The sequence below is a fragment of the Monodon monoceros genome, unplaced genomic scaffold, assembly GCF_005190385.1.
Source record: "Monodon monoceros isolate NGI ecotype Baffin Bay Population unplaced genomic scaffold, NGI_Narwhal_1 Super_Scaffold_2, whole genome shotgun sequence".
Classification (NCBI taxonomy): Eukaryota; Metazoa; Chordata; class Mammalia; order Artiodactyla; family Monodontidae; genus Monodon; species Monodon monoceros.
In genome coordinates, this window is record NW_021703776.1 from 84541841 (window position 1) to 84562475 (window position 20635).

The 20635-nt window shown below is 53.7% G+C and overlaps 1 protein-coding gene across 1 annotated transcript; it reads right to left on the minus strand.

The window, feature by feature from the left end:
* Positions 1-721: 721 nt before the first annotated feature.
* Positions 722-18341, minus strand: LOC114901374 (plexin-A4-like). Its single transcript, XM_029233068.1, has 5 exons — positions 18132-18341; positions 6911-7111; positions 1655-1751; positions 1066-1256; positions 722-769 (listed from the first exon to the last, which is right to left on the minus strand). The coding sequence occupies exons 1-5, from the start codon at positions 18276-18278 to the stop codon at positions 722-724; spliced, it is 684 nt and encodes a 227-aa protein (XP_029088901.1). The 5' UTR covers positions 18279-18341.
* Between the last annotated feature and the right edge of the window lie 2294 nt (positions 18342-20635).

A 20635-nucleotide genomic window follows, 5' to 3' on the forward strand; every position in this document is an offset into this window, starting at 1 on the left:
CCCCCCGTGGCATTATTATCATCAGCATCAACCATGGCAAAGAGGCACCGAGCACGTACGACGAGCGAAGTGCTGGGCCCCAGGTGCAGACGTGTCAGACGCCGTCCTGTAGCTGAGACATGCACGTCTTTCCCTTATTTTATGAGCGGAGCAAGGGATTCCAGCCCGGGTGCGGGGGACCTTAGAGGGTCTTCGTGCCGGGAGTGTGGAGGTGAAGACACCAGGGCAGTGATGGGCTTAGACACGGGATTTAAAAATGATTTTAACAGTGTCAGTAATCAACGAGGAGGCGGAGGGTGATGAGATCCCCACGGGCTGGGCATGCAGCCAGGCATCTTGCATGGGATCGCTCATGTAATCCCTGTCACTCCCCTGTGAGGTGGACGCTTCGACCCAGGGCACGGGTGAGCAAGCTGAGGCCTGGAGATGGAGATGAAGTAGTCGCAGGGGACCCAACGATTACTTGGGATTAGCAAATGGAGCTGGGATTCAAACGCTGTTCTCTGTGATCCCCCGTCTGCCCCGCCCCTCACAGCTCCGCGTTCCACGGCCCGCGTCCCTCTGTCCCCCTGAACTGTGCTCCTGGTCCGTTCCTGCCACTTCACGGCTTTGGTCTGCTTTGTGTGAGTCCCGAGGCCTCTCCGCTTTGACCTGCTCCACCTCTCCGGGGCTGGGCTCCCCGCCCTTGACCCCAGGCAGCTTCCACCCACAGGCTGACTGCTTAATGAGGCCGCAGCCGATGGAGCTTCATGGCCTTGCCACCAGGACTCTTGGAGACAAGAAAGGGGTGTCGAGGACCGCGAGTCCTCTCGGACGCGGCTCACACGGAGACTCCATAGGACAGTCGAACCCTCTCTGCTCTCGACCTCCCTTGATGAGGGGAGGGCCTCTGAGCCAAGCCTAAAGCTGCTACGGATTTGCAGGGAAATGAGGATGCCCGCAGCCAGCTGGGCACCTGGTGGACACGGGGGTGACCGATTCCATGCCAGCCATGGCTCCCAGGGCCCCGCCCGTGGCAGGACAGGGCTCAGCGGCCCAGAGCGGGCCCAGCGGACCACGGCTTACCTCTGTGATGCGGGGATTCGTGCACTTGCTGTTGGTGCCCGACAGCTCCAGCCAGTGGCTCTCGTGGATGGGGCAGTGCTGCCGGAGGGTACACTGGCCCTGGCCCTGGCACCAGCCGCATTCGAAGTCCGGGTCCGCCTTGAGGCACAGCCCGCAGCTCTCACGCATGGCACCGCACTTGTAGAGGTGAACTGTGGGCAAAGGGCAAGGGGTGCTTGGAGGTGGGGGCAGGGGGCTGGGAGGGGCCCGGGAGTGCGGACCAGGAGGGCAGTGCTGGCCTAGATGATGGGACATGAGGCAGCCTTGTCCCCTACGCCCTCCGGATGCAGGGAAAGCCTGAGCAGAGGATGGTGGCTGGGCGGTGGAGCCTCCCTCAGTCTCTGGGGCCCTCCCTCCAGCCCGCGCTGCTCCCTCCACTGTACTCCCAGCAGCCGTCCCCCTGCGCCTCCTGTGCCGAGCAGTCACAGAGCAGTGAGGGCGCTGGGGAGGCGTGGAGAGCGGGCCTGGCTTGGGTGGGGGACGGAATGGCACTGCCCACCGATGGGAGTTGCTCCCCCCTCCCCGGCCTGCCCGGGCCCTCCTTCCGCACCTTTGTTCTGAGCTGGGTTATCAATGTTGAAGTGCCCGTTCCACACGACTGTCAGCTTCACCGGCAGGTTGTTGATCTCCATCCCTTCGTAGGAATACTGCAGCCAGGACCGGAAGGAAAGGAGAAAGCTGGGTCACAGAGATTTCTAGGGCGGGGGGGGCCAATGTTCGGCCTGGTGTCTGCAAGAGTGCACGGAGTCAAAGGCAGGCCAAGACTGTGCGTGCATGTGTGTGTAAGCACACATAAGCATGGGTGGGCAGGGTGGGGACGTGCATCTCAGGGGACCAGGCCAGGGGGTCAAGAAGCTAAGGCGGGGAGATGCCAGGCCTGGGGGGACACCCATTTGGAATGTGGGTTCACAGAGCAGATTTGAGCAAGTGGCTTGGCCACCTTCTGCGGAGGCCTGTTCCTGCCAGCTGGGCTCTCCCCGGGAAGTTAGTGAGAGAGGGGCCTGCTCCCGCCCTGGCTGCCCAGGGGAACTTGCCAGTCCTCAATGGGATTTGGGAGCTTTAATTTCTAGGACATGTTCAGGGGAGGTGGGTGCTTTACCAGAGACCTGGCCAAGCCTGATCTGCAGGCAGGGAGAGTGGTTGCAGAGGGGAAGCAATGAAGGAGCGGCACTCTTCAGGGGATGAGTGGCTGAGGGTTAGCAGAGAAGAGGACTGGGTGAGAGCTCAGAGGTGAGGTGGGAAATCCTGAGGTCACCCTAGGGCATAAACCTGGGAATCTGGGTCAAGCCTCCAAAGGCTCCAAGACAGAGCAGGGGCCCCAGCTCCACAGCTGCCCATGGTGGGACGGCAGGGAGCTGCCTCTAGGCCTCTGGGCCCCGCTTCCCTGCCGGGCTCTCCTCTAATGTTCCACCCAGCTGGGTCCATCCCACGGGGCTGCGGTGCTAAGGCGGGGAGGGGGGGATGTGGGAGGTACCTCTCAGGCAGCCCCCAGTATGCCCGCCCCCATCCGCCTTCTGACAGCAGGCATTCTCTATCCCCGGGGAAGGAGGGCAGGCAGCAGGAGCTTGGAACCTGCCCTGGGCAGCTTTTCCAATCCCTACCTGATGATTTTCTCATTATTCCACTAGATTCTGCCCACCACAGGGGGTGGGATGGAGGATCAGAGCTGAGACAGGTTTTCTGCAGAGGAGGGGCTGAGGATGGGCGATTTGTTGGAAGAGTTCAGTCCAGGAGACTTGGTCTGAAGTTGTGTTTGCAGAGCCAGTGGGCTCTTTTAACGCAGAGTTTAAGTTTGGTGGGGCTGGGCCGTGGGGATGCTTGTGGCTGTTGTGTCAGGCCACTGATGCCCCCTCCTTCACTGAGGGGAGGGCAGCACAGAAACTCGGGAATGCACCATCTGTGGAGGGTCTCAGGGCCTCTGCCTCTGTAGCTTATCCGTAGGGCTTCTAAAGGAGATGTTATCGTCTTAACCTGGGAAACTGCCCTATATTCCTGAATGACAGACCGTGCTCCATGATGAGCATGCTGTGACACTGTCCTCCTACAGAAACATAAGTAGGGTGTGTGTCCAGCCTTCTTCGGGCTCTAACCTAGCACACCAGAAGTTTTCACTAACTCCCTGGTGATGACGCCCAGGCCAGGGAGCCACATGTGGTGCCTGTCCCACAATGGCGGTGGTTTGCCTTGTACCACCCACACTCTCGTATAATCTCCCTCGAGACTGATGACATCTGGGCGAAGGCCAGGGTTTGGGCTGAGCCATAGAATAAAGCAAAGCTCCCTACCCCTGCAGAAACAACACTGGAGAATATTTTTTGATCATTCCATAACTCAGCTGGGGACTCATAAGCTTTTTGCCACGAAGCCCACTAGCCAACTCCCCAGAGATTTAAGTTTTTCGCGTCTGGGTGAGTCGTTCCAAGTCGTCGTGACTTTTCTCAAAAAAAACCCTCTTCCCCTCTCATGGTGGTCTATGGGCCACCTTCATCAGAGTCATGGGGGTGGGGCTGGGGATGAGGTCTACTAAATGCAGATTCCAAGGCCCCACCCAGACCTGCCGAACTAGAATCTCTGGAGACAGGAGCATTTCCAGTTAGGTACTCTGAGTCTGGTGCTGTGAAAGTTAGAGAATCGCTGCTCCTTGCCATCTGCTAGCATCAGGGAGACAGAGGACAGCCAAGGGGGAAGTGTGTAGGGGGGGGTGGGGGGAGAACCCTTTCCAGACACCCCTTCCCATTTCCTCCTCTAGCCAAGCTCCACTGCCCCCATCCTTCCCGTCCCCTTCCTCCAAGGCCCCAGTGGGAGAAAGGTGGCAGGGGCCTGTGTCAGGCTGCTCCGACCTCTAGGAGGGATGCTGGCGGTGCCTAAATCGGCATCGAAGCCAGGCTCCTGCCTTTCAGGCCTGGGTCTGTCCAGGACCCAAAGTGGAAGCAGCAGGCAGCAACCAGGGGCGTGTTGGTCGAAGATCAAGAGAACCTTCAGGCCCCTCTCAGGAAGGACCTGAGATCCCCCCGAGATCAAGGCAAGACATACTGCCCACGTATGCATGGGAGCGTCTGCGTGCATGAACGTCTTTGCATGCGTACATGAACGTCTTCCCACGCGTGCTGAAGTGAGAAGAGGTCTGTGCACATCCGTAGGATCTATGCATTCAGATGTGCGTGTGCATGTGAGCACACACGGGCACACACGTGTACTGCCATGTAGGGGCTCCGCAGTGACCGGCTGTGTGAATGTGGGCAGAGGATCCGAATCTCAGACTCCCCACGTGTAAAGTGGGAATTACACGCAGTGCGTACCTCACGGGATTGTTGGGAGGGTTCGAGATAACCATCCGATGCTCTGGGCACAGTGCCTGCTGCAGAGAATGAGCACCCAAATGTTATCGTGTATCTGAATCTATGTGTGTACACTTGGGGGTGCTGTGCAAAAATATACCTGTGTTCCCCGTGTTTATGTTTATGTGGAATAATAATAGCAGCACTTTCGAGTGTTTCTGCGCCAGACACTTGGTACACATGGAGATGGACGCATACGAGGACACTTATGTGCTCAGATGTGTGTGTGTGTGCACCCATTTTCTTTCTGAAGGAAAAATAAAAAAGGCTTTAAGGATCAAATATCCTGGGCATTGCTTCCTCTTTCTCCTCCTCATTCCTGAGATCTCAATTCTAAAATATTACAGAAATCATTAACCCCGGTGTTGCCCACCAACCCCTTGACCTCCCCCCTCTAGGGAGGTCACGCTCCTTCCTGGAGATGCCCTCTCTCCCCCTTGACCTGCATCCTGCAGGGGGAGGGGCGGACTGCTGGGGACCCTGGACCACTGGCTTGCATCCCCCACCATTCCCCACCTCTGCTCCACTTAGCATTTATATAGCCCTCTATGATCAGTAGGCAGTTGATCCGCACAAAGCCCGGAGCTGGGGGAAGAGTGTTTCAGGCTCCTATGGGCCAGGAGGTTAAGTGTCTCAGTCAAGGTCTGGCTCATCGTGGCCCAGCTCTTGGACGATGTTGCTCATCACCTGGGGAAAGAATTAACCCCAGTTTCCCTACTTTCTAGAGCAAAGAGAAGACCTCTGTATAATCTGGACATGCTTCCCTCCAACCATTCCCTTGTCTGAGATTTTTGCTGCAAAGTTCTATCATTCTATCACCAACGTAAGACACCAGTGTATGCTGTGTCCATCTCCAGGACCCCAGAGGCTCAGCAGACCCATTCCCAGCTGTGTTCCAGTAAAGCGGGAAGGGGGAAAATTTACCCCCTATCGGTCTCCCTGTCCTTGTTTTGCACGCAGTAAATTGGGGCACGACGAGAAACCGTGGGGCCACTGCGGGTCGGTGGAAGATGGGCCTAGAGCCCTAGGGCCTCATGGCTGGCACTGTAGCCGGCCAGCTGTCCCCTGCGGCCCACTGACTCCCATGATTGCCAGTGGCTGAGGGGCGGGACTGGGCACTATTATTAGCAGCACTTGACATCTCCTGGAGCCTCTGTATAAAGGAGGCCACGAATACCCACAGCTGCTTCTAACCCTCCTCCAACTGCTGCCTGTGAGCTGCCCTGTTCTCTGCCAACAGGCCCCCGAGGGCTACAGTGATTGGCCCAGGGCCTGTCCCCAAATAGTGGGCTGGAAGTGACCTGCCTGTCCACCCAACCCTGTGTCACTCCATGCAGAATGCTCCTGTGTCTCTCTTTTCCTTCTCTGCTCTCCTCTGAGACCTCCTCTGCCACCAAAAATCAAGGGTGGTGCGGCGGGGTTGATTTCTCACAGGTCGTGAGACCCTGTCACTCACGAACTGTGTGACCTTGGGCGTGTCACTTACCCTTGGGGCAAGGGCGGGTTAACCTGGAAGTCAATGGAGACTCAGGGCCAGCTTCAGGGCCCTGCACTCACCCACATGGCCCTTCCTAAGGCCTGCCTGCATATCTCATTTGTATTGATGTATTTCATTCTTAAAGAAGGTCCCCCAAAGTATATAACTCTCAGCCCCACAAATCCAATCCTGCCCCTACTCTGGGCCTCCAGTTTCTCCTCTGCACAGTGAAGAAGAATGTGGGTTTCACATCGCTTGAAAATGTTACGAGTCTTTAAGTCTGTTAATCTCTGAGCATCTGGGTGCACAGAAATAGCCCAGAAAGAGAGAACGAGGGAGAGCAGAGGCGGGGCTGGGAAGGCCACGGGGCCGGCGGGGGAGCTGACAGGCAGGTGTGCAGGGATCAGGCGAAGGCTGTTGGCCGCAGGGGGCTGCTGACCCATTGTTGGTCCAGCATGGACCCAACCTGGATTTCTAAATACTGGGCAGGGTTTGTGCGGATCTACACAGCACAGCCCCGGGGGGCTCCTTCCTGTTCCAAGGCTCCTTTTGCGGGTGCCGGTCTGTCTCAGAAGCCTCGTGTGCTGGGAAACAGCCTCTGTGTGGCTCTACAGGCCGAGGTGTGCCTTTGTGGGCTCAGATGAGGCCCCCAGGTCAGCCCTGGTAGGAAGTCAGGACCCAGGGTTTCCAGAGCTGCTCTCAGGAAGGAGGATGGGCACGCCCTGTAAATACATCTGCCCACAAAGAGCGCTCAGCAGCCCCAAGGCGGGCCCCAAAGCCCCTTGCACCGCAGCCCCTGTTGGGTCACCACGACAGGGCCACACCTACAGGCAGACACTTGGTGGACTGGGCCGGGCTAGCAGGGTTAGAGGAAGCAATTGTTGGGGGGAGCTGAGCGGTTCTGTGGGTGTTCGGGGCAGTCCTGCCGAGCGGAGCGGATGTGACCCTAGGAGAGCGCCCCGGCGGGTGGGCACACGGGGCAGGCACTCACGGAGGTGTTCTGGCACTGCACGCTGGAGCTGTTGAAGCGCAGGGCGGGCACCCTCTGCTCGCTGCCCTGGATGCTGAGGACGCACTCGTACCCGCGCTGCCCCGACTGCGGCTGGGGGAGGTTCTTGGCCTTGAGGGTGATGGGCTTGACCACCTCTACGGGCACCAGGATCTTGTCCACTCGCAGCAGCTGCGGGCAGTCCTGGGGACAGACAGTGAGGCTCAGGTCGGGCTGCGGGAGCCCCTGGTATCACCCAGATGTTCTCAGACTCCACCCTCTCCAGGACTCCCCACGCACGGCCCTCAGCGCTGCTGCCCACCCCCGACCACCGTGGAGGAGGCAGGGAGACTGAGCCACCCGGGTCCCGGCATCACCACCTTGAGGCCCCTCCTCACAGAGCTCGTCCCCTGCCCTCGTCAGCTTCTTTTTCAATGCGCTCCAGACCCTCCGGTCCAGACTCCCAGCGGTCCCTCCCATCTCAGCACCCTCCTCCCCTAGCAGACTGACCCTGCTGGCTGGGCGTCCTGTCCCACTTTGGGCTGAAGACCGCTTTGCCTCAGTTCCAGGCTGCCAAGACCCGGGACAGAGGTGCCCAAGCGAGCAGCTACACAGAGACACAAAGCCCTGGTCCGAGGCTCTGGAATGTGAGTCTGGAAGGGGTGGAAGGACCTTCCATAAGGCATTTGGGAATGTTCTGAAATGAGCCCCAGAGACCTGTGAAATCCAGAAGCTTCTGACTGAGATCCGGGGATGGCCGGCCCCCAAGAACATGCCCCTCAGAGCAGGTACACTCTGAGTCCCCTCCAGCTGCTCGTCCCCGAGCCAAGGGGGACCCCTGAACACATTCGGGCATGGAGGAAATGAATCACTGGGCCCCTTTTCGCTGGGGCAATCAGCTCTGTCCAGGGAGGGCTGGGGGGAGAATGGGGTCAAATAAGGAGCACGGTGCTCTGCCCTGCTGGGAGGTGGGAGCTGGTGTGTGGCTGGATTCACAGGAGCTGCGTGGACAGGAGTGAGGCCCCGGGCAAGGCAGGTCCCACCAGCCCCAGATTCCTCCCCCTGTGGCACTGTTTGGGGCATGCCCACCAGACAGACAGCTTCTGGGCAGGTCGACGGACAAAAGCATGGCTCACACATCCTTTGTGAGGACGCTGCCCTGTGGGCTCACTGCTGACTCTCAGGGGCCCCCCTGACCTCAGCCCTCTTCCCCAGCAAAGTAAGGCAGAAAGGAGGCCAGGGGAAGGGCAGATGCGAGGGGCCCCAGGCAATCAGGCACCCGGCGGCTGTCCCCCCCCGGGGTCTGAAAACAAACATGAGCCCCCCGGTCACTGAAAGCTGGAGGGAGAAGAGCTCTAGGGCTGCTGAGCTTCTGACGAGCTGTGGAACCCTGAGCTCATCACGCATCAATCCCCACTTTGAGACTCAGCTACCTCATCTGTCAATTGGGTGGCATCCAAGGCCCCATTCAGCTCTAACCAGTCCTGAGTCCATGATTTGGGTGGTCTCACCTCTGTTCTTCACGATTACCCTGTAGCCTTGCTTTAGGGAAACACCCCAGGCCCATTAAATGAATGCCCTCCTTTCCTCCAGGCTATCCACGCCTTTATCCTGAAGAACAGCTAGACGGGGGAGCAGCAGACCCAGCAATTCCACTTCTGAGTTTGCTCATCCAAAAGAGCTGAAAGCAGGGTCTTGAAGAGATACTTGATGCCCATATGCTCAGGGCAGCAGTACTCACACAGCCAAAAGGTGGAAGCAACGGAGGTGCCCTCGCAGGTGAATGGATAAGCGAAATGTGATACATACATGCAATGGAATACGATTCAGCCTTAAAAAGGAAGAGAATTTAAACACACGCTAAGTCATGGGTGAATCTTGAAAACATTATGCTGAGCCAGTTACTATAGGACAAACACCACAGGACTCCTCTCATAGGAGGTACCCAGGGTAGTCACATTCACAGAGACAGAAGGTAGAAGAGTGGTTTCTGGAGCACGAGAGAAGGGGGAGTTAGGGTTTAACGGGTGCAGAGTTTCAGTTGGGAAAGATGAACAGAGTTTTGGAGATGGATGGTGGTTATGGCTGTACCACAACGTGAATGTATATACTTATTGCCACTAAACTGTACACGTACAACTGGTTAAGATAGTAAATTTTATGATATGTGTATTTCGACGCAGTTTAAGATAAATAAAACAAAGAAGAGCAGCAGGGAGGCAGGCCAGCAGGAGGGGGAGGGGACAGAGGACACGGCCTGAACCCTGCCTGTGGCCTTGAGGCTCTAGATCGTGTGGGTCTCCAGGGACCTTGAGGTCCCACGTGGAGCGAGAATCTTATAGTTCCATCCCGTGCCCTTGCCTCTGCTGGCATCTCATCCCCCTGCTCCGGCAAGATGAGAACTCAGGACACGTAGAAGAAAAGAGCCATTTTGTGAAAAGGATGAAGCTCGGGCTGGAGAGGGAGATGTGTGGTGTTGGGGACTCAGGAGAGAAGACGGATGACAAGTGGGGAGCTGTGAGCCAGAGGGGCCGGGCCAGTCCTGACCCCGCTCTTCCCTCCCGCCGAAGACCTGGCAGCTGTCCCTCTCCTAAAGCATGCACAGCCTGACCTTGCCTCCTGCTACGAGCTGCGTCTAGGGTTGCATTGCGAGTAAGAGCAGAAGAGCTGGGATCTCTCATCCCCAAGTCCCACAGGAAAATACGGCAGCTCAAGAAAGGTACGCTGAGGGTGTCTGAATCTTAGAGTCCTCTGAACCAACCCAAGGGTCCCTTCTACTTTGCAAAGGAGAAACCAAGCCAGGGAGAGGAAAAATATTGGTTCAGTGTCAACAGATGTGCTGGCAGCTGAAGAACTCCCACGCCAACCCGCCATATTTCCTCCTCTTAAGGAAAGAGGCAAGTTCCTACTGGCAGTAGGACCACCTTAGGATGGGATGGTGGGCCAGGATTTCCCAGAGAGGAGCTGGGGGCCAGGGGGCTTAGAAACCCTCCTGTGGTGAGCTGGAACCTCGCCTAGGGGCTGGACCGATTCTGGTCCAGGATGGAAGCTAAGCCTCTCTCTTTCCCCCTGTAAGATTCTCACTGAGGCTTGTTATGAGTTCTCTAGTGAGTCCTGATTGCCAGTGGCCCCATAATGGCCTAGTTTGCATATAAAAAGGTTGGCCACTCTGAGACTAAGTTCATTAATAATAATTGGAGAGGCCCAGGGCTGGGCTGGACCCATTTTCCTCTGGTGGCACTGCTGACTGACCCCGGTGTCCCTCCTAATTGAAATGTAAAATGGCAATTTTTCCCTAGACAACAAGGCATAAAGGGACCACTGCCACCGTGCTGCCCCCTCCTCTCACCCCATCTCTCCAGACCCTGCCCAGCCTCATGCTGAGATCCCAGGTACAAAACCACCTCTGAGTCTGATGCTCGCAGGAAATTTCAGAGTGACTTCCACCTTTCTCCATGACTCTGAGGCCCTGTTTCCCAGCACTTCGGCCGTGGTCCTCACCTTTGCGCTTTCTTAACTAGAAAGAATGTGGTTTGGGAATCCCATACATAAGTGCAAGTCCATCTTCCTCCTGCTAGTTTGAGTCTTGAAAGGACTCAACATTGCTCGGCTTCACTACGAACGGGGATTAAAAACTCATCCTCTACAGGGTCATTTGGGGGAAGTCCATGAACTACCATGTATAATGCGTCTGGCACAGAGGGAGCAAGTGCTCAAAAAACGTTTGTTCTTTCCTCGTCCTTCCCCCTTGACTCAGGCTGCACCTGGTCCCTCAGCTACTCCCTTTTCCTACCTCGTTTCCCAAGGATCCGTCTCCCCTGCCCCCGCCTCTGTGTGCTTTTCCATAAACACCCATCAATTCTCACGGTCCAGCCTATCCACCCCTTCGAAGCTTCAGTGCCCAACAATTTCAACAGCGCTGAGTGCCCCAACACAACAGGAATGGCTAGGGAGTTCCCAGTTCTGTTCACTGCTCATCTAATGGCAGTCCCCTCTTCTGGAAGGTTCCGCGTGCTCTGAGACAGGACCTTCACCAGCCAGCCACGTGGCCTTGGGCACGTCCCCAAACCCTCTGAGTCTCCTCATCCATAAAATGAAGAGGCTGGTTTGGAATCCACGAATTTTATGGTCCCAATTCTAATATTAACCCAGTAGATGACCTGGGGCACATCCTCATATAACCCTTCTGAGGCTCAGTTTTCCCATCTTTAAAATGGGGGTAAACAATGCCTGCTAAACTAGCTCAAAGCGTGGTATTCAAAATATCGACCACTGCATGCTGGAGGAGGTGGGGGTCTTTGCAGGGTACGTTGGTCTCCTGAAAGTGCCATTTACCTACCAGGAGGGAAGTATTTTAATAACTGGTATATTGTGACCTGGCATAGTCATACAGGTGGGTATGGCTCTCATAGGTAGTGCATGATACTGTTATTCTAGCTAACACAATTAACACGGTGCAAGGGGTACAAGGTTTCAACGCAGTGCATGTCCCACCACCTCCATCACCTTACACATATTTTGCCACGTGCTATCTTGTTTCATAGCACAACACATATAATCACCACCATGTCCATGAGAAAGAAATTAAGCACACCAGTTATCTCAGTTCCCACAGTGACCATGAGCAAAACACTCTCACCATCATCTTACTGACTTTTGTCCCCAGATGATGATCTAGCCCCCTTACAGAATTCCTTAAAAACATACTGCTCTTCTCTTTTCAAGGAAGATATTTCTCTGAACAATCATTTGAAAGGGCCAGCTCTTGGAGGGTAGAAAACACCTGCATTTAGCAAGATTATTTGGAGACAAATGCATACAATAAGAACCAGATTCGCTTGGAGTCTGTTTTGCCCGTGGCTATGTTCTGCAGCCCTGAGAATGGGCTGAGGTTGGGGAGAAGGGTGGCTTGAGGTACAAGAAGATCTTTAAATGTCTTGGCTTTCAGAAAGTGGCTCCAGCGGGCTCCAGGTCCATCGTCTAGCCCTGTGCATATTTTGGTTTCCACTGAAATGCACACAGAAGTAAAGACAGCACCGCTAATTGCAGGGGGAGTATCAACATATGAGAGCAAAAAAGATGCCTTTCCATCTACCACGTCCAGCATGTCGGTGGCTGCTTTATACAGAGGTTTCATTGCATATTTAAATAATTGAACACGACATAAAGAATGCTGCCCAGCTGGGAGAGGAAAAGCTGCCTTCAGGGCTGGTGCTTCCTCGGGAGGGGGTGGTGGGCTGTGGATTTACAGTCCCTAGTGTGTTTACAAGATGAGGGCTCTAATTCTCTCAGTTGTTACCGCAAGGCTGAGGGGAGCTGGGTAGGGGCAGTACGGAGGGGCAGCTAAGGGATAAGTAAATTGCAGTTCACCCCTCCCGCCATGTCACCTCAGCCCCCATCAATTCCAAAGACAAGTTAGCACTAGTTGCAACCAACCCCCCAAATTTACACTCACCTTCTCAGACCCATGGTGCCCAGTACAAAAATGCAATGCACCATGTATTTTCTTTGCTGTTCCCCAAGTTTATGCCATTAACGTGATCTACGATGGGCTGGTTTATGGGGAGAGCAAAGTAATAACACAAAAAGGAAATACCCATAATCTTAGGTGGGGGAAGGGCAGATGAGTGCCGAGATGGCAACCCAGTAATGGAATACCTGCGCACAGGGGTTTGGCTTTGTTTTCTCAAAGGAGGGTGAAGGGCATGGCAAGGGTGCTTTTGTTCCCTCCGGTTGGATCCCAGAGGACGGTAAGAAGGGGAGCTGAATCGCTGACAAGGTGGGCTGGCCTGATCTCCTTCAAGTCCAGTTGGGGATAAATGCCCTTGGCCTGCCCTGTCTCTGGGCATGGGGCTTATTTCAGCAGCTGTCCCGGGGCCCGGACTTCCCCTGCTTTGCCAGCGCTTGAGTCCCAGGGAGGACTGACCTTGGGATCAGCAGATTTCCTGATACCCGTCCTGGCAACAGATTCAACTCAGCGGTATCGGGGTGGTAGGGGATTTGGGGAGAAACTTTCAAGCACAGCTTTGGAAATCAAATAGAATTCATTTTGCCTCTTCTGATCTTACAATTGTTCTCCGGAGTAAACACTCTGGTTGAACTTCAAGAAGAGAGGGGCTGCAGGAACTTCCTCTTTGAGCCTGTATTTAATGCGCCAGATGTGCCTCGGCTTCCTTGCAAAGCCCATCCCGCCTGGAGTCCAGAGAATGCAGCTTCAGCCGCAGCTCACTTTGCTTTTCAGTTTAGATGAGAAATAACAGCAAAATAGTCCAGCGAGGATAAATTCTCGTCAATGGATTGGCTTTTCCACGGAAGTTCGCCTTTGTTCGCCAAGGATCACTGTTATTAAGTGTGTGGGCCTGATGGGGGGCTCAGGTCACCCAGCAGAGGAGCCTGGGGATTCCAAAGCCACTGGGAGACCAGTGGTCTCTCCCGCCTGGTGGAGGTGAGAGTGTGGCCCTGTTCATGGCTGCCCCGGTGAAAGTCCATTCCAGTGGGAAGCAAGGAGTCTCGGCTGATACTGGGAGAACAGGACTGAAAGGACTCTGTGGTCCCACTTCAGCCTCCCCTCGCCTTCCTCTCCCTCTTCTCTTTGGTACCCAGGATCTGGCAGCAGATCTAAAGACCCAGGGTTGTTATCACAATGTCATCATTAGTTGAAACAAAATCATTCTTTGTAACTGGAATCTAGTGACTATAAACAACATATGTTATTGGGTGTTCTATTTCTAATAATTGTAATTACTCGAGAATACTTGCCATTAATATAATAACAACAGTGATTGACCAGTTCTCTGTTCCAGACCAATAACTTCACCTGAATGCACTCTTTGTTCAGGGGAAAAAAAAGAGGTAATTCAACATGCCTGGTGATAGTCAACAAAGCCAGTGTTGAAACTGGAAGACGCCCGGATGAAAGCCTTCCTAGGGATACAGGATGCTGCTGGGGAGTTGAAGGGCCACCTGGCAGCCTCCCTCTTGGCTAACAAAAGGCCTCTGTCTGCATCCCCACACTCAAAGGTTGAAAGCAAATGAAAACCTAGGGACTTCCAGAGAACCGCTGGGCCTGGGTCTCCCCTTCATTCCCAGGGTGAGTCTGGGTCTGGAAGTCCAGGGGAGCTCCAGGCCTGAGGCTGTGTGAGCCCCCCTATTGGGCAGAACTGGGAGACCTAGGCCACACTTGGACACTCACCCAGTAAGACCACTTCTTGGGCGTGGATTTCTCTTTGGTGCTCTCCAGATTATTTCCACTGATAATTACAGAACTTCAGCAATCATGTGGACCAATGGTCCCATTTTACACGTCTCTAAATACAGATCTACAGATCTCTTACACACCTTTAAACCTCCCACAATGCCCCGCATATGGGAAATGTTCAAGAAGTGGGTAACGTAGGATGAGAGGTGACCTGTAACAATGCTACAGAGTATCATGCCATGAATAAGCTCTTCCCCTGGCATGGAGAGGGGACACTTGTGCCTGGGGCTTCTACAAAGTCACCTTTCAGAGGTGTAATTTTCTTTGTTACCCCTTATTCCTGTTACCAGCTCTTCCCAGAAACAAAAATACAGACAACAAAGGAATGACATTAAAAAAAGATCATTATATTTCTGTTAGCAGCCGGGGCTTTTTTTTTAAGCTCTGAGGACAATATGACCTTCTTCCGCTGACCTGCAATGGCTGGACTCAGCCAACAGTCCACAAATATTTATTTACTTCTTTTCCCCTTATCTCCAGGAAGACGCTGCTACAACAACCATCATGAGGTGGTCGACTCTGGCCTCTCCTCTGTGTTATATTCAAAATGGTCCATTATTGAGCTGGGTAGAATGCAGCCTCCAGCTGTGGACCAGGAGTACAGCCTTAAGACTTCCTTCTCGGGCTTCCCTGGTGGCGCAGTGGTTGAGAGTCCGCCTGCCGATACAGGGGATGCGGGTTCGTGCCCTGGTTCAGGAGGATCCCACATGCCGCGGAGCGGCTGGGCCCGTGAGCCATGGCCGCTGAGCCTGCGCGTCTGGCACCTGTGCTCCGCAACGGGAGAGGCCACAACAGTGAGAGGCCTGCGTACCGCAAAAAAAAAAAAAAAAAAAAAAAAAAGACTTCCTTCTCTTAGAATAAGTAAGCATCCAAGAAAAAGAGAAGCCAAAGTTAATTCCATTCAGTGAAGTGATAAGGGAGGCATGGCGATTCCAAGATACCTGTCACTGTGATGGCTTGCCAGGCTCCCGGTAAAAGGGCTCATGTAAAATGGAAAGAGTTGGTGGTGGGGCCACAGCGGTGGGTTTGTCCTTCTTCACATCCCTCCATCCGTCACGTTCCTCCAGGCTTCTTCCTCTTCTGGGGACCCTGGCACCACACCCTCTGAAGTTCTGTGAATCCCCAGTGACCTCTGCCACCACCAGGTGCACATGGGTGCTGTACCTGGCTTGCAGTCTGGGCACCTGAAGACATTATTCTTTTATGGAGATCCCTGAATTGCACTGGGAAACGTGGTGGGCTATTGTTTTATTCTTTTCTAGGTTTTTTTCCTCTTTCTGAGCAGCAGATGCCAGCTGCTTTTACATATTTAAAAGAAAGAAAGTTGGGACAGGAGGGGCAAACAAGACAGAAAAGGCAGAAATTTGAAAACCTCCTTCAAGGTCATTAAATGATTAGGGCCCTTTGAGATCCACCAGAGAGCTCAATTGTCTCTGTTTTCATTTTATTCTCGGGCCTCTCCACACAGGAAATCCCTGACACATACACCAGCCTTGAAAGCTGGAGAGAGCCTGAGAACCTCTTTGTCTCCACTGCCATCAAGTTACTTGTAGGTTCCTGAACAACATAAGAAGAGGTGCTTCCTGGGCTCTTAGCCCCTGGTTGGGTGGGTCAACCAGCCCTTCTTCTGCTTCTGACCCTGCACCCCAAGACAAAGGCCCAGGATTGAGGAGAATGGATAGCCTTCTTTTAAATTTCTTTTTTAAAAAATATTTTATTTATTTATTTGTCTGGCTGCACCAGGTCTTAGTTGGGGCACGCGGGATCTTTCAGTTGCGCATGTGGGCTCTTAGTTGCAGCATGCATGCAGGATCTAGCTCCCCAACCAGGGATTGAACCCAGGCCCCCTGAACTGGGGGCGTGAAGTCTCAACTGCTGGACCACCAGGGAAGTCCCGAGAATGTACAGCCTTTCATCAGGGTCTTCATGCCAAGGTGTGCCCCTTGGCTGTCAGACCCCTGTCTGTCCTATTAGCTTTAGCTCCACTTTGTCTTAGTTAAAAAAAAAGAAGCAGAGAATTGACATATTAAAAATTAGATTCACATTCCTACTTAAAGCCAAGACATAACCCCTTTTCCCCCTTTCCCTATGAAGGGATAATCTAGGTCTGGGTCTCTTTTTCGGATTACGAATTCAGAGCAGCCGTTCCCAGCCATAGACAGACCCCATCGCAGAGGCGGAGGGCCTGTGTCTAGAGACTTCCATAGCCTCTTCTTGTTCTGGTCTGAAACCTACAAGTGACTTGATGGGAGCAGAAAGAAAGAGGTTCTCAGGCTCTCTCCAGCTTTCCAGGCTGGTATATCTAGCAGGGATTTCCTGTGTGGAGAGGCCCAAAAATAAAAGGAAAGCAGAGACACCTGAGGGATCTGGTGGATTTCAAAGGCTCCTAATCATTTAATTACCTTGAATGAGGTTTTCAAATTTCTGCTTTTTCTGTCTTTTTTGCCCCTCTTGTCCCCCCCACCCAATTGGGAGCATTCTCTCCCCTTGACAACCTCACCATTCCTTGTCTTTCCCTCCGCAAAGGATTGCTCTGCCCATTCTCTACCGCGAGAACTCCTGCTCAGCCACCAAAGCTTGGGAAAGTGGGATCCGGGGCTGGAAATTTCTCATCTCCAGACACACTTCAGTCTTTTCCTGGGTGAGGAGAGCTCAACACAGCAGATGCTGGTGGTGAAGTGTCCTCCGCTCCTCCCTTTCAGAGACAAGACAGCTTCCCTCCTGCCATTAAGGGTTTGGCCTAAGTTAGGGTTCTTAGTGGGGTGGGAGTCTGGGGGTGGGCCTCTCTGTTCTCACCATGCCCCGTCCAGTCCCCCAACAGCCCTTATGCTTTCTGCACCTGGACAGTTCCCTGCTCTCAGTTATGGCTTTGCCACATGGTCATGGCACCTGTGGGGCTGTGTGAAGGGGACTGGAAGGTACACCCAAGACTTGGGGGTAGGAGAGATGTTGGAGCCTGAGTCCAGCGTTGGCCGAGAGAGTGCCCTGTCCTTGCATTCAGTGGGGCCTAACCAACACGATACAGATATAGATATAGGTATATCACCTCTCTATCTTCCTGTTCTCAGCAACAGCGTTCTAAACCACTCTGTTCAGAACTACTGGCCCAACGGTTGGAGTCACACAAGCACCATAATGTTTGAACAACAGCAGACTTTTCCAAAATGTGTTTACACCCATTATCCTTGAGGCCTCTGCCCACAAACTTACAATCTCAGAGAGGAAACAACATAGGCATAGAGCATTTCTATTATGGTGATGAAGAGTTTTCAAGGCTAAGACCAAAGATCAGGACGGAACAGAAACAGTGTCTTAGCCACGGAGCCTGACTCTGCGTCAGTGATTCGCAGGCTGGACCGCGCAGCAGGATCGCACGGTGCTGACCGCAGCCCCGAGGGGTCACCCAGCTGGTGCAGAGAGTGGAGAGGGAGCTTTTGCATCTCCGACAAGGTCCCAGGTGATGAAGACGCTGCTGCTGCTGATTTGGGGACCACACGTTGAAAACCACCCTCAGGTTAGTGACCACCCTCTCATTCTTATCTTTCTCTCCCTTTTACTCAACTTGACTTCTTTGATCTCAGTTCTGCTCTGTGGACGGTGCTCTGAGGGGCCGCTGAGCGGTCTGTACACAGGCCTGCTGCGTACTTACGATTATTTCTAGGACACACACACACACACACACCCCTCTGGGATTGTTCTGGAACTCACCTGGTGTGTAGAGGGTCCTGCTGGACGGAGTGACCTGGAATGCACCTCTGTCTGGTAACTGAACCCCCAGGACTGACCCAGAGCTCAGAGCTTTGCTTGTTTACTGCTTTCGTGAAGCAGTCCCTTAAGAGTCGGGGTTGGGGAGCAAGGGGGTGGTCCTGCGGGATTTGCCTTTGTTTTCTCTTCTTAAGGGAAGACCTGCCTGCGTGTCCCACGCTCACAGCAAGCGGCACTCACGGCTCTGGCTGCGGGACCTACCTCAGGCAGCCTCACCCGGCCTTCCTGGAAGGAGCAAGTCTTGGGGTCATGGGTGCAGACATGCCGGTATTTACACCAGTGGCAGCGGTATGGGCTCTCCACGCAGGACAGGCACCTGGGCACAGAGGAGGAAGAGGCACACATCATAGAACCTGCATGAACCGAAAGCAGAAAGCCTAAGACTCTAGGGCCTAGCAAAACATGTTTTCATAGTAGGAGAAACCACCTTCAAACACTCAGGAAGACTAGATCTTGGAAAAATCCATCCCTTTTCTCTCCAAGTCCTCAGGAAGCCAAGAGTCTCTGGCCTCCGCCCTCACTCAGATAGCTGACAACCCCGATCCCCCAAGAGCCTCATCAACCACCCTCCATTTTTATAGGATGGCGCCCTCTTTTGCTGAATTGGGAAACAATGAAGTCTGGAGTAGAGGGGCTCATCCAGAGAACCCATAAGAGTTAGGGTTAACAGTGAAATTGACTTTTAATTCAAATTGACTCCAGGGTCTCTGCTGACAAGGACCCACGTGGACACACCTTTGCAGAGGAAGGTCCTGAGGCTACCCCCTCAGTGTGATGGGCAGAGTTGGCAACCCTACCTCTACTCACCATTCCCAGGAAACACAGGCAACTTTATAAAAGCTACTTCCTGTTTAAAACCCAACATGGTTCCCTTCTTCCAAAGGGTCGAACCCAAATGCCTTGCCATGCAGGCCAAGGCCTCTGTGGTGTCTAGATCCACTGTCCCCACGTGTGTCTGGTGCTTCAGCCAAGAACAGGCCACTCTCTCCCCATGCTGTCCTTCTACCTGGAGTAACATTTCCTCTACCTCATCATCTCCTCTTCCTTCTTTGACCAATGGAGAGTTGGTCTCATTGGGGCCCTCATCCTATTCATCCTTCTGTTTCTGTCTCTGGAACAGTACTGGTCTTGTTGTATATATTTTACTTATTCATTGTCCTGTTCATCCACTGGTCCACCAGGCCATGACTCTTGGTGGGTAGAGATCGTGTCTTTGCATCTTATTAATGTTTGATCCTCCTCGTTTAATGAGTAACACACTGTCTTGCATATAGGATGCTTAAAATCGTTTTACGGACTGAATGGAAACTTCAAATATGATTTCATCTACCTATTCTACTTTCTTAGAGGGGCAAAAGGGGAGTGAGGGATTAGGTCACCACGTGGTAAAGACATGGCAAGCTCTGTGGGAAGAAGCAGGAAGAGAATTCCAATGTCGAAGCAATTTGGCTGGGAGGACTGGCTGCCTCTTACTTGGGGTGCCAAAGAGAGCCACAGCTCTGGACTCACAGCTGTCATAACCAGACAGAGCCCACGAGCCTAGAGTCCCAAATACCTATGGTTATGTTAACTAGCTTGTCCTATGTGGAGAAGAAAACAGAACATTATATTAAAGCAAGCAAAGCTTTTTGAGATCAGGTTCTATGGCTTTCAAACTGTGCTCTATGGAATGCTGGGGGTTCCGTGGAGCTTCTTTGGAGACTGTGTGAGATGCGTGGGGTTCCTAGACAGAGGGGTTCCAGGTCCCCTCGACCCTCAACCATCTCTTGCTTTCATCTATTTTGTATATTGGGCTTTCACACCTAATTTTGGTTGAAGAAAGGTTTCTATGGTGAAAAACAGGTTTGTACCTTCTCAATATTATCCAGGCCCATCATTTTGGAGAGGAAATAATAATATAGTAACAGTAAAATGTACAGTGCCTGAACAGTCGGCCAGACATGGCTCTAAGCGCTCTCTCTGTAATAGCTCTTCTAGCCCTCGCAGCCATCCTGTGGGCTGAGCAGGGCTGATGAGCGGGCAGCAAGCAGCGATGTCCCAGCCGAGGGGACCGTGCCCTTGCCATGTCAGCTGTTAAATATCTGGGTGAGGGCTTCCCTGGTGGCGCAGTGGTTGACAGTCCTCCTGCCGATGCAGGGGACACGGGTTCGTGCCCCGGTCCAGGAAGATCCCACGTGCCGCGGAGCGGCTGGTCCCGTGAGCCATGGCTGCTGAGCCTGCGCGTCCGGAGCCTGTGCTCCGCAACGGGAGGGGCCACAACAGTGAGAGGCCCGCGTACCAAAAAAAAAAAAATCTAGGTGACATACCAGGAGGAGGACTACTATTTCCTCATTTACAGAGGATACTGGGGCACAGAAGGGTTACTTTTCCTAGCTGGTCTGACTCCAGAGCCCAAGCCTCCATCGTCCGTGGCTTCCCCTGGGAAGTGGAGGCTTCAGTCAAACAGAGCCAGAGGTGGAGCCGGAGCCAGAGCTAGAAGCCCACCCCAGGCCGAAGCCTGCCTCTGACCATCGCCAGCCTGAGTCCCGACCCAGCCTGCAGGGGACTGTGCAGAGCTGAGCGTTCATTCAGGTGACTTGTTGGACCACTGCCTGGACACACGTGGCGCCTTCTCTCCCTCCCCGGACCCCTCTTCTCACCTGGGGTGCTGGCCGCTCTGTTCTTCAGGTAATAAGCACCCCCCTCCTCAGCAGATGGTGGAAAGT